The sequence below is a fragment of the Brachionichthys hirsutus genome, chromosome 1 (assembly GCF_040956055.1).
Source record: "Brachionichthys hirsutus isolate HB-005 chromosome 1, CSIRO-AGI_Bhir_v1, whole genome shotgun sequence".
NCBI classification, from domain to species: Eukaryota; Metazoa; Chordata; class Actinopteri; order Lophiiformes; family Brachionichthyidae; genus Brachionichthys; species Brachionichthys hirsutus.
This window is the reverse complement of record NC_090897.1, coordinates 1,413,044-1,425,964: the sequence shown is the minus strand read 5'-3', so window position 1 is coordinate 1,425,964 and position 12,921 is coordinate 1,413,044. Positions and strand designations below refer to the sequence as shown.

The 12,921-nt window shown below is 49.5% G+C and overlaps 1 protein-coding gene across 1 annotated transcript; it reads right to left on the bottom strand.

The window, feature by feature from the left end:
* Positions 1-4,292: 4,292 nt before the first annotated feature.
* On the bottom strand, positions 4,293-12,921 carry znf408 (zinc finger protein 408). The gene is made up of 8 exons (XM_068740761.1): positions 12,685-12,921; positions 11,985-12,043; positions 10,985-11,154; positions 9,285-9,865; positions 8,410-8,619; positions 8,026-8,149; positions 5,890-6,123; positions 4,293-4,945 (listed from the first exon to the last, which is right to left on the bottom strand). The coding sequence occupies exons 1-8, from the start codon at positions 12,919-12,921 to the stop codon at positions 4,293-4,295; spliced, it is 2,268 nt and encodes a 755-aa protein (XP_068596862.1).

Here is a 12,921-nt window from a genome sequence, read left to right as displayed (position 1 = left end):
ACAAAAGGAAAGAAACCAAAGCTGTCTCTTTGGGTTTTTGAAGAATGCGATAAAAACGGAAAATATTTCCGGCACCACAGTCAACGTCTCGGCGTCGAAGGAATTATTAAGGTGGTTGAAGTTGGGATAAAAGTCATACCTGTTCAAATATCCATGGATTGTCACGCATCCTGAATTCAAGCTACAAACTGGCCGAGTTCTTTCCCAAAAAATGGAAAAACACATGGCTGCATGCTCCAGTTGGAGCAAGAAGAGATTCCCTATTTGGAATGCACGGTGCCCTCATGCTGCTGCGCTCCGAAGCCGAACAGTGAGGCAGGAAAAAGGACTGAAAGTAGGGAAGAAATGAGGCAAAATAAACGAATGGAAGAAAGGAGAGGGGAGAGGAGGAAGAGGCGAGGAAAAAGGGAAACAGCTCCTCACTTTCACGCCAGTCGTTGACGTGCTGAGCGACACTGCTGCCGCCGCTGATGTTTGGAGATTCTCTACTGCTGGAATACAGAGGAGGAGGAGGAGGAGGAGGAGGAGGAGGAGGAGAGAGACTAATAGAGAGGATGGCGAGGTGGATGAAGTGAGAGGAGGTACGGTGAGAAAGAGTGGGAGGAAGAGAAAGAAGACAGACAGATGAGAGGAGGGGACGTGAAGAAGACGAAAGGAAAGGGGACAAGATGAGTAGAGGGGGTAAGGAAAAAAGAAGGGAGGAAAGGAGACTGAAGTAAAAAGAGATATGAAAGAGGAGAGTAAAGAGGATAAAAAGGAGATATATAAGGGGTGAGGAGAGAACAGAGGGAAGAGGGGAAGACAAATAGTAGAAGGGAAATATAAGGTGGAAAACAGGAGAGGGTAAAAGACGGGTGGATGGAAGAGAGAGAGAATGGAAGGACAGAAGAAGGGATGATTGAAGGAAGGTTGCATCCAGTGCAGCAGTGAGAGGAGGAGAGAGAGAACAAGAGAAAAAGGGAGAAAAGAGTGAAGAGAAGGAACGCAGAAGAAAATGAGGGGGAGGATAAGAGATGAGGTAAAGAGAAGAAAAAGAAGAAAAAGAGGAGCAAGAAGATGATGAAAGGAGGACGAGGAGGAGACAGGAGGGGAGACGGAGGTGAAAAGAGAGGGGGATTGAGACTGATTGAAAGAAAGCTGCTGGAGTTATAATCGTCGTGAATTCGGGGGGGGGGGGGGGGGGGCACCGGCCAGGGAGCGTTCACACCGGACGCGTTCAGAGTCGTTTGTTAGGTCGCCTTAAAGCGCGTTGAGGGCGGCAGGCCAGAGGGAGCGATGCTGAGAGGAAGGATGAGAATCAGACCCTGGGAGTCATGACAACGAGGAAATATCAAAATATCATGACAAGAATAAATTAGTATCGTAGAACAATGACTTTAGTAACTCAATGATGAGTCGGCGTTCAAATATCTATATCTAAAAAATACCAAGATGATTAAATATTATCTAAAACAAATATACTCAGGCTAATCAATAATAATGATCTCCCATTTCATCCAAAATGACTTTAAATCAGGCTTTTGTTTTTGGACGCTGTTCTGGAAAATTCCTCAAACTTTTCGGTTGTGGATTTTTAATTGTTTGGGGAACTGTTCCCTTAAAGCGCCGTGGAGACAGCCATTCCTTTTCTTATTAAAACCAAACCGTATTGATTATTCAGAATTGACCAGTAAACGCCTTGCTGACTAACTCCCCCCCCCCGCCCCCAGCCATTTAATTTGGGGATTTTGGGAGTTGAACCAGGAGATCCACCTCAGATAATCTTAGCTGGTGTGTGGGATGTGCCGGAGGCGGGGCAACTCCCCAGGTGGCGCCAACGCACCTGTGTTGGGATGCGAACAGAGTCAGTCGCTGCTCGCGCCGTAGAAATCGGTCGAGGAGGCGAGCATCCGGTACCGGAGCAGATAGATGGGGACGGGTTTGGGATGGGATGCATGGGGGGGCGGGGGTTGAACCAAGAGGACTGAAAACCCGATGAAAGGAAGTTACACATGTGCACGTAGAATAATTGCGTTCATATAAGCAAATAAATCAGATCAAAACGAGGCCTATTTACTCCTCGACTCGATTTATGGTTTTGTTTTTGTCCTCTAAATGTTCTGAAATCGTTTCCAGACACTTCCGTGGTTGCTCAGATGACATCATTATGTCATTAGCCGCTCATCTCGAAGCCGTTTTTCACTCCACGGAACGCCGCGGCCTTTGTTTTCAACTCAACGTTACTCAAAAGGCAAAGCAGTGACCGGGACGGTGTTCCGTCCTGCATGGTCCCCCGTCTCCAGACGGACTGTCGCTCACAGAGGGAGTGAATAGAATCTGCTTCTAGTCGGTTTGGGGGCCTCCCGAGTCCGGACACTTGGATCGCACCGGAAGAGTCAAACACGGAATTCCTAAAGGTGGGGGCAGGCTTAACCGAATGGAGTGGCTTCACTCGGTTGGCTCGGAGGCGATCGCATCTCACGGAAATGCCCCCCCGTCTGTAAACAAACACAAAGGCGAAGGCCTTTAGGGTCGATGGCGCCCGAGCTGCTGCAGCAGCCGTTTAGGAAAACAACCTGATTCCAGTTTGACAGCTCTGCAGCAAACGACTTAAAAATGGGAGCTCAGACGCCGCCTGGGTAAAAAAAGAAACAGCCTGGGGAGTGAGGGGAGGGCTGACGTCTGTGGACCCTCTGGGTGAGTCATATCTACGCCTCTAGTGGGGGGGGGGGGGGGAGATAAACACAAAGAGGACAGAGTTAAACTGAAAGTGAAGAAGAATGGAGAATGTCTGAGTAGCAGCCAATTTCTCTCAGGCTTTCAAAACTGTTCGATATCTCACCAGAGCTTCTGCCGTTTGTCTGTTCTTAAACTCCCAGAAGCCCATTTGGGGGGAATTAAGCCGTGCGAAGAGAACAGTGGTAATGAAAACACAAGAGGAACACAGTCGACTACCGCCGAGGCCCAGCGGCTCGCCGAAGGTACGCCGGGAAGTCTGAGGGATTTCCTGCATTTCAAAAGTCGCTGCGGAAATTCAACAGGATTCTGATTGGGAAATGCAAAATCAGTCCGTCATGGAATCCGGAAAAGGCTCGTGTCGGCGCAGCCTGTCCAGCGGTACGGACGTTCGAGGCCACCCTCGTTTGAATTTAAAGGAACTTTTGCTGCTTGGCAGACATTTTTCTGCGCCTGCTACTTTTTAATTATTTTTTATTTTGTGAGTTCTGGAAAAATCTGATCGTCTTTGGTGTACGAGCAGGATGAGCTGCTCAAGCTTGTCTTTCCTCTCGCTAAGTAAAGAGCCGCTGCATCACTTCCTCCCTGCGTGACTCAGACGTCTAGCAGCTCCTCAACGCCGCTTGGACGAGCTTTTACGGTCCAATTTTAACCAAATGGCTAAGCCGAGCCGTTACCGCTGCGCGAACAGCATCGGTCTGATAATGAACCCGTTTGGTTCCATCGTACCGCCCGGATCCAGGTAGAGGAAGGAGGGCCGCTGGGGTGGCGAAGGAGACTCTGCAGCTTCGCCGCAGACGCCGCTTGTTCTGCAGCTTGTTTCTGGCCTTCAGTTTCACTCCGGACAAACATTTCTGCAACATCACAGCAAAACAAAGTCGGAGCATTTGTTCCGAAACGACTGAAAAAGACGCCGAGTCTTTCTCAAGCAGCAGAAATGAGCACAGCAGTCTCCACGGAGCTGGAGCGGTGCAAATCCACGGCTCAGGATCTCCGCCGGCGGACACCATGGCGGAGATCGACCGTCCGACGCACGTGGAGTCAGTTCGCCTCCATCTTCTTCCGTCGTTTAGGAAACTGTGAAGCTCCAGAAATTATTTATAGAACTAAAACGCTTTCCATCAGCCTGGGGAGGGCGGGGGAAGGGGGGGGCTGAGCGGTAGAAGAAAGACTAGATATTTATTTATGTGTAAAATATTATTTTAATACGTGCTTTTATTGTTGTTGTTGTATAAAAGTCCTTGTTTGTGGCGGAAGCGTCGACGGAGAGCACGCGGTTAGGTGTCGGAATGGGAACCAGCGCTTTGACCTCCGACCGGAGGCCGGCGCCGGGTCCGATGGAGCTCGCTGGCGTCTCGTTAGCGAGCAGGACTTCTGCTCGTCTCGTGTCGCGTGCGGCTGGGAAGCGTCGCGGCTGCTCTTCCCTCCAGGATTTAATTAAGTCTAATGAGTTCACGTCTCTTCAGAGGCAATCTGGGAATACAAATAACAACAAAGTGAAGAAGATGCCGATGAGGTGAGTCGAAGGAGGAACGTTAGAGGGGATTAATCGTTTGCCCCCCCCCCCCCCTCCGCTACTAGGCCGTGTCGATTTCCACCGTCTGCGCCACCGGGCAAATTCCACCCCCTTCCTCCTGTAATATCAGCAGCTCTCCCACCGTCTGCGCCCCGTGGACCACAATGCACTGCTCCGCGCCCTCTGACATCACCACCTCCACCAGCTCCTGCGCCGACCCCGCGGGCAGCGGGTTCTCCGAGGAGAGGAGCAGAGGGGCGCAGCTCGCCGCGGAAAGGTCGTCCGTGTGGACGTAGAAGACGTGCTGGATCTCACCCGAAGCCTCCTCTTCTCCTCCCCGACCCGCTTTCCTCCCGACCCGCCTCGACTCCTTCTCCTCTACCTTTCCCTGTCCCCTTTTCCTCTTTGCTCGACCCGCCTCCTCCTCCTCTCCATCCCCTCGAGGGACCGAGTTCTTCTTGGGTCTGCCTCTGGTTGGCTTCAGGTGATTGGAGCCTGAAGCCGCGGCCTCCTTCTTGCTGCTGTTGGCCTCCTCGCCGCGACCTCCCTCCTCCTCCTCCTCCTCCGGAGCTCCTCCCTCAGTCCGGTGTTGAGCTTGGTGCCTCAGGAGACTTTGTCTCGCGGTGTAGGAGGCGCCGCAGCGGCAACTGTAGGGTTTCTCCATCAGGTGAGAAGACTTGATGTGTCGCCTTAGCTTGGTGGCTAAGGTGTAGCCTGAGGAGAGAGAGAGGACGTTCAAACCTGAACCCCAAACTCCAACCATCTTCAGAACGCCACGACTGATGAGTCTGCCGTTAATCAGCAGTTTAAGAAGCACCTGAACGCACCACCGTAAGAAATTCATTCATTTCAGTCTCCTCGTATGTTTGTCTGGGAGTCAAATTCAGGTCAGCAGCTGCAGGCGTGCTAACGTTAGCTCCAGCAGATCTTCATCTTTTCATTAGCTTCATCGTCTTCTCAACAATAACGGCCTCAGCATATCCGATTCGATTACACGGCACCGAACGTCATCAGGATGTCGCTCTAACGGTAATTGTGCCATTTAGAATTGTGAAGTAGAGAAAACGAGCCATTTTAAATCCTGCCAGCCTTTTAATCCACTAAATTATAAGAAGAAAACATGCCAGCGACGGGACGCGAGGGTCTCGTTGCTCACGGGACAATAACGCAAGACGTTTCTGAGACTTGTGGGTAACCTCAGGAGAGACGGAACATCTGGAGCTGGCTGAGCCGGACCAGCAAGGCCGGTTGGAGGGGGGGGGGGCTGATCCACATGTGCTTCCTGTCCCGAATGGCTTTTCATGAGCTTGTTTTGACACTGATAATTTTTTACATAACACTTACAGGAAAGCATTACAGACATGGGAACACGACAGCCTAACACGAATGAACGAACTGTTTTAAACAACAACAACTCAGAATGTCTGTGACCTCAGAGCTTCCTGTGTACTGGTGTCCTCTCCTGGGGGGGGGGGGGGGTGCTTCCAGTAACTGGTCAGACCCCGCCTTTCCGTTTTATGGCAACCACTCATTGACGCTCTTCCGTGCATTGCTCTTTATTTGCCCGACTGTTTTTTCAAACTATCGTTTTGTCTTTTTTTACAGATTTCCAGACATGCTCTCTGCCTCCAGAATACATTTCGATATCCCGTCCTGACCTTTTGCACAGACAGGACAGCGATGGGGTCGGTCTCCGGTGTGCAGCCTCTCGTGGGACTTCAGGCTGTGTGGATCCCGCAGTGATTTCCCACAGTAGCTGCAGAGGAAACCTCCACCCGCGTGGGCAAACATGTGCCGGCGGAGTTCGGGCTTCTGGGCGAAACTCTGGTCGCAGTCGGGGCAGGAGTACGGCTTCTCTCCGTTGTGAATCCTCAGATGGCACTCGAGGTTTCCTGAGACAGACAGGAAGACAGAGGAGGACTGTCAGAGATTAGAATGCAGCGATGGCGGCTGCGGTTGCAGCTTGAAGGTGTCCGAGTGAGCGAGACGCTTCTGAGCGAACTCCATGGATGTTAGCTGCAACCCGGACGCAGGCAGATCCTGCAGACAGCCAGCGGCACGTCTTCTCTTCGCGGGACGCAAACCTTTAGCTTTACGTCCGCGTGTTCCGTTTAAACGGCCGCATAGTCCAAGTACCGATCTGTTTGATATCTTGAATAGAGAACATTCAAACGCTGGAATAAACCGACAACAGTAAATTCTGGGTTTTGTGGAGGAAAAAAAAGGTAGAATAAATTGAAATAAAATAAAATGGTATTCTACGATTGCTGCAATCAGAAGTTTCACAATGAAATAAATGAATCATTGAAACATGAGGAAGTAGAAATGATTCTTAGCAGGAAACAAACACATTTTTTTGGCATTTAAAAAAAATGAATTGGCAAAAACTTTATTGGTGGAGACAGAGAACAGGATGGTGTTTCAAACTAACATCAATGTGTGGGAAAATGCCGTTTCTGAACTACAAATGCATCAACCTACCTGGACATACTATTTATAAAAGGCATGGTGTCACATGAGGGAGAGCAGCTGAGCCTGTCCACAGTTTTACTGATCAGAAAATATTGATCCCAATGCTAGGTTTGGCACAGAAGCTGCTGTAAATGTGCGTTCATACGGCCTTAGGATAATGAGCCCGAGTCCAGAGCAGGAACAGAAGGAATAACGGCCAATGAGGTGTGGGCTGAAGCAGCGAAGCTCGGGGCAGACGTCTCGGTGAGTGACTGCAGTTAGCTAACGATAGCGATGCACTTCCTACGGGTCCCCAAGGTCATGAACGCATCTCCTTCACGGCTCCCCGTAGCTCACACAGCGGAGGCAACGCTCCACATCTGCAATAAAGAACGCCTCCACTAATGCCAGAAGAAATTATTTTACTTGCGCTTCAGGGAAAACGGGCATGATAATAAAGTTTTATTTGTATAGCACTTATTAAAACCAATGATACCAAGTGGGTCGCAAACAAACAAGGACGTAAAGATGAAATATGCGGAGGCACATGGAATAAAAGATTCTTAAAATGTAAAACCATGCGTGATTAAACCGGCAAGACTCATTTGAATAAAAGCAGCGTCGGACCGAAGTGCGGCGTCGTAAAAATAAAAGAGTGTTATTCAGAACGCTGAAGCCTTTCGTTACGAGAAACGAGTTTCTACAGTGGCTTGAAAGACATTGATTTACAAGCCAGAGTTCCTCCTGCAGCCGAGGAGCGCTTAAAGCTAACATGTTCCCCTTCGGGCTCAAGTGTGCTCCTCCTGTGTACGAAAATATATACGTCCATTTCAAGCGGTGTCGACGCTCGCCTCACAGACCACCAATCACAGCCGTCGCAGACTCAAATAAGCGCCACTCACTCGGAAATGCTAGTTTCGTTCGGAAGAATTAAACTGATATGAAAGTGTATAACAGCCCTGTTTTTTTCCCCGGGGCTTATCGTTACTATGGTAATGTGGGAAAGGAACCGTTTTTCAACACGCATCCCGAAGGAACTTTATTTTAGGACGTTTTGCTGCCGTCCACTTTTAAAATGAACTGGTCCCGATTGGTGACCCCTGGGGTACGCCGCAATTTACTAACTAAATTATAGTATAGTAGCTTATTATAAGTTCGGAAACTGATCCCAGACAAGAGGCTGAATTACAATTCATCCCAGCGGATAAATGGGTGATTCATCACACCCTTCAATTATTTTACTCGCTTGTTGTAAATGCTGGGTTGTAAAATGACTTTATCTGCTCATCAGGAAGTCGGCGAGCACACCTGAGACCTCAAACCCGAAGAACCTCTGGCAGTACCTTTCTGACTGAAGCGCTTCCCACAGTGCTGGCAAATGTGCGGCTTGTCACCCGTGTGGACCTTCATGTGGTTCCTCAGAGAGCCGGAGTTCGCCAGTAGCTTGGGGCAGAGTGTACACTGCACCTGAAAGAACGCAGGAGAATTCAATGCTGCACAACCCCCCCCCCCCCCCCCCCTTTAATGCTCAAGCTGCCGTTCAAGGAGAAAAAACAAGTAAAAAGTCTACGTGGAAGATTTAGAAAATTTGAGCTCAGGGTTACAGCGATGGACACAGTAAACGGAACAGGACAGGAAATAAAAAGGTACAACTGCAGGCCCACGTACCCTGGGGGAGTTAGAGTTCAGAATGCACCGGTCCTAGCGTTAGCAGAGCTCGCCCCTACCTTTGGGGGCTGAGTGTAAACCACTCTGCTGCAGTGAAGGAGGCGGTGGATGCGAAGGGAAGGGCGGCGTGCAAATGCTTTCCCACAGTGCTCACAGACGTAGGGTTTCTCTCCCGAGTGGAGGACCATGTGCTCCTTCAGGTCCCGCTTCAGGCCGTATGTCTTCTCACAGTGGGGGCAAGGGAACGGGCGCTCCCCGCGGTGACTCATCTATAAATACAAGCAGCATTATTTGAGACGTGTTATTACCGTCCATTGTTTCTATTCTGCCGGGATGAGCAAATTACCACTCCGAGCGATAAGTGAACGAGCAGCCAGAAACGGGAGACACTGCCAGTTGTTTGTTTGTCAAAAGCTTTTCTGACGACTTGCTATTTAGCAACCGACGGCCAAAAACCCGAGGGAATGGAGAGATAAGCAGAGAAGGACTGATGATGGGAATAATCATCAGGCTTCATGTTGGATGGAAAATAAAAAAGAAATGGAAATAGAACAGGCACACTCACTGCAACGCAAAAGGAAAGTTTGTTCAAGATTCTTAATCCGCAAAATTGTTGCAGCATCTTTCCAAACCGCTCAATATGGAGACAATACAGCACACAAACAAACAACGCAACAAGTATGGACTGATCCTAATCTACAAACGCCCCCCCCCCCCCCCAAGGCCTCAAATGATGCTACAGTTCAGTGTAATCTCAAAGCTAAAGGTGTTAGCATTTCCCTTCCAGACGTGAAATTAGACGCAACAGAAGACGATCAGCTGACGTTGCAGCTACAAACCCCCCTCCCTCTCAGTGATCCGGTCTTCCGTGCATGCACATGTGTTGTTTTGTGCGGTGCACGTGGGCATAGAGTCTACTGTGTGACCTCCTTACCTGGTGGGCCCTGAAGCTCTCTGCAGAGGTGTAGTTTTTCCCACACTCCCGGCAGGTGAACGGTTTCTCCTCCGTGTGACTGAATCGGTGTTTCTTCAGGTGACCAATCTGGAAGAACTTTTTACCACAGACGGAACACCTGTACCGCCTCTCTCTGACCCCGGGACCCCGTGCCAGAGGGCCCCCGTCTGCAGCAGCAGTCTGAGAACCCGTGGAGGTCTGGATCTGTCTGGGGGCGGGGCGCGGCTTCACCCGGCCGGTCGGGCAGTGAACGCGCCGCGGCTTGGCGGCCAGGCGGGAGCTGCAGCGGACAGATGCAGCATCTGGGGGCGGAGCCCCGTCTGGGCTGCCTGCTGCCGTCTCATCGGCGAATGCGTTCGCCGTTCCGTCCGTGACTTCAGCTCGCCTCTTCCTCGTGCGTTTGGTCGGGCGACCTCCCTCGACGCGCCTGCGTGGTTTCCCGAGTTCTTCTTCATCCCGTTGGCTCTGCTGACTGTTCTTCTCCTCCTCTTCCTTTTCTCCAAAAATCAATATCTCAGTAACAACCGTCTCTGCGTGCTTTTTGTGTTCCAGCTTCTTATCTGTGCAAGAACAAAAAAAGATCACAGAGTGAAATGGTTTGATAGCTCTCAGATGTCAGAATATGTGTCTCTAGAGAATGACTCGGCGGGCTCAAATGTGCAACTGGAGGACATCATCATCATCATCATCATCATCATCATCATCATCATCATCATCATCATCATCCTGTCCTGGAGATTGTGAAACGTTAACTTAGAGAGCTGAATTTACAGAGAAGACCAAACTGCATCCTATCGTAAGGATTTCAACTGAATATTAATCTTAAATTCTATTTAATTGCTTGGTTTTGGTTTGGTTTTGGTTCATTCTTTTATTCTATGTTCTTTTATTTTAACATCTCACCCACTGATAAATGTTCCTTCCTCCTCTTATCCCTTTAAATCTAATTCGTATTTGCTCGTAAAAACAATGTGATCCCCCCCCCCCCCCCCCCGCAGGGAACAATTGCTCCTTATCTTATTATCTCTCATTTCGCTTCCATAATTGTTTTGAAGATGCATTGATGATTTATACGCTCAATCTTTTTAACTCAGCTCTCTACAAGGGCAGAGTTTAATCAGATATCCACGGCGTAGCCACGGCCCGTTGCTGCTGGCTATTTCCTGCACGGAGATCCTGACTGTCGCATCAATCACAGCAGAGAAACGCTCCTCGATGCGGATTTGCAAAGACAGAAATCAAAAAATGTCATTCTCTTGTTTGCATCTTTTTTTATGAAGTGAGGAGTTTCGTTGCATTGGGGGGGGGGGGGGGGATTATTCATTCTCTCATCATTCGTCTGCAGCCTTCGTCTTCATTTCGGCTGACGAAGCTTTAAGGGAAGTCGGTTGCTATCATTTTCTTCACTGTAACGGGCCGTAATCATAACGCTGGATGGTAGAGATGGTTTATTTTTTTGGGGGGGGGGGGGCAGCGCTGCTGCTGAGACAAATGTCCCTCTGGCTCCTCCAGGTGGAGAAGGTGCATGAAGAATTCCTCCTGCCTGATACAGCAGCATTATTAACATTATTAATACTCGACAACAAGTTAGAATGCTTTCTCAAATCTGTGTGAACGTGAACCTGGTTCATGTGATCTATCTGAGTCCGTCCGTCCGTCCGTCCGTCCGCAGCCTTTACCTGATCCTCCAGCGGCCTGTTCATCGGCTTCCTCTGTTGTTTCTGTGTCTCCGTACAAAAGCAGCTCTGTTCCCGCCGGGACGTCCCGACACACGCGCAGACGCACATCTTCATGTGCACGCTGCACTGCCACATTATGCTGGGCTTGGTTTCGCACCTGGCAGGCAAACCTGGGGGGGGGGGGGGGGGATAAGCACAAATACAGAGAGAAAGATGCACTCAATCTAAATACATTTACATCCAGTTCTCAGTTTAGAGAACGTTACGTTGACATTTTTCCACGAGCCGCAGCTTTTAGAAAACACAATGCAAGCAGCAAAGAGGTAAAAGGCTCAGAGGAGAAGGAAGAGCTGTGAAACAGGACGCGATCCAATAATCAGGTACCAGGCACTGCATCGACTCCCCATATATGGGCGTCCAGAACTGGACAGATCACAAATAATTTTGTAGTCATGTCATTTCTATCCTTTTTAAGAAGTCTTGACTGTAGCCTCTGAGATTAAAGCGTGTGGGATTAGATCAAATAGAACCAGTGATCTCTGCACACCTGAGTGTTTACCTGCACCACACAGCAAAGAGGGAGCGCCGCATGTCCGTTTGTTAGAGGCATGAGGATTATGGAGATTTAGAGCTTCCCTTGATCTCGTCTAGCAGTGCACGCTCGCTCGTTTTTATAGCTTGGAATCTCTGGTGAAGTTTTCAGCATCTTTTCTAATCTGTCTGGGATCTCTGGATTTCTGAGGGCTGGGATGACATCCTGCAACTTCCATGGAGTGAGTGTTTAAATGTTGTTTTGCTGCGAAGCTCCAGGAACTTTCGATCTGCATAAAAACCTAACCCACCGACTGGAATCACGGCGGTATATTTATAGGTCTGGATAGTTGTGCAAGATCCAGGATCAAGATCAGTAAGAGGAGAAATAGTTCCACCGAAGACACACAGGCCAGTCCTGGAAAAGCACATCCCGCTTATGGAGGTAGAAATATCAGAACAAACTTACTGGATCCAGACGGTAGTTTGCCGTAAAGCTTCTTCACCTGCGGCGACCTCCTTCAGTACCTACAGCACACGACAGAAAAATGTTCATTATAGCTGTAACTCATGCCGTCTAAATAATCACAAAGGTTCCTTACTTAGGAGTTTCCTCTTTTCACAAAGAGAATAACCGACACGAATCCTAAGTGTTTCGTTTCGTAATTTAAACGGCTTTTAAGCAGAATATGATCAGCTCTGTCCGACCACGCAGGGAGGAGGAGGGCAGATTTTTCCTTTCCTTTCTCATGCAGGTCTTACTCTGAAAGGCGGAGCTCTGGTCTCAGTGTGGACAATTTAATGATCAATTTAATGCAATTTGATCCTCAGGACATTTTGTGAATTCGACGCCAGATGTTTAACAACAGCGTGCCTGAAAACAGGTCTCTAGAGGTCTCTAGGTACAAAAACGGAGATGAAGATGAAGATGAGAGGATGCTGTGCTTCGAATGCTCATCGACTGCTTTATAATAATCACCGGGGCGTGCTTTGATCAATGAAGCTGCGCTGACTCGTTCTCCACTTCTCCTCTTGGTGGAAATGATAAGAAGCGATTGATTATCTTCCCACAGAGTCGGCGCTTAATTAAGCGTTTACCCACGCCCCCCTGTCTGCAACCGAGACAAACGACGAATGTTTCTCATCTTAAAATGTGCATCCAAGTTCACCTTTGCAGCCTCTGGAATCACGGCGGTGCGAGCTATCGGGTCAGTGGGATTCTTAGCGGCCCACCCTGGGTCTCCATCTCTGCCCAGCAGAGATCCAGCCTCCATCGAGCGACCCACCCACCAGAGCCCCAGCCTGCCCTCGCAGGCCCGTGAAGGGCCCACAGCGAAGCCACGGGGAAGCAACGTGCACAGAACTGAGGCGAGAGCGGATGGGCTGGAAGGAGCGGGATGGGCCAT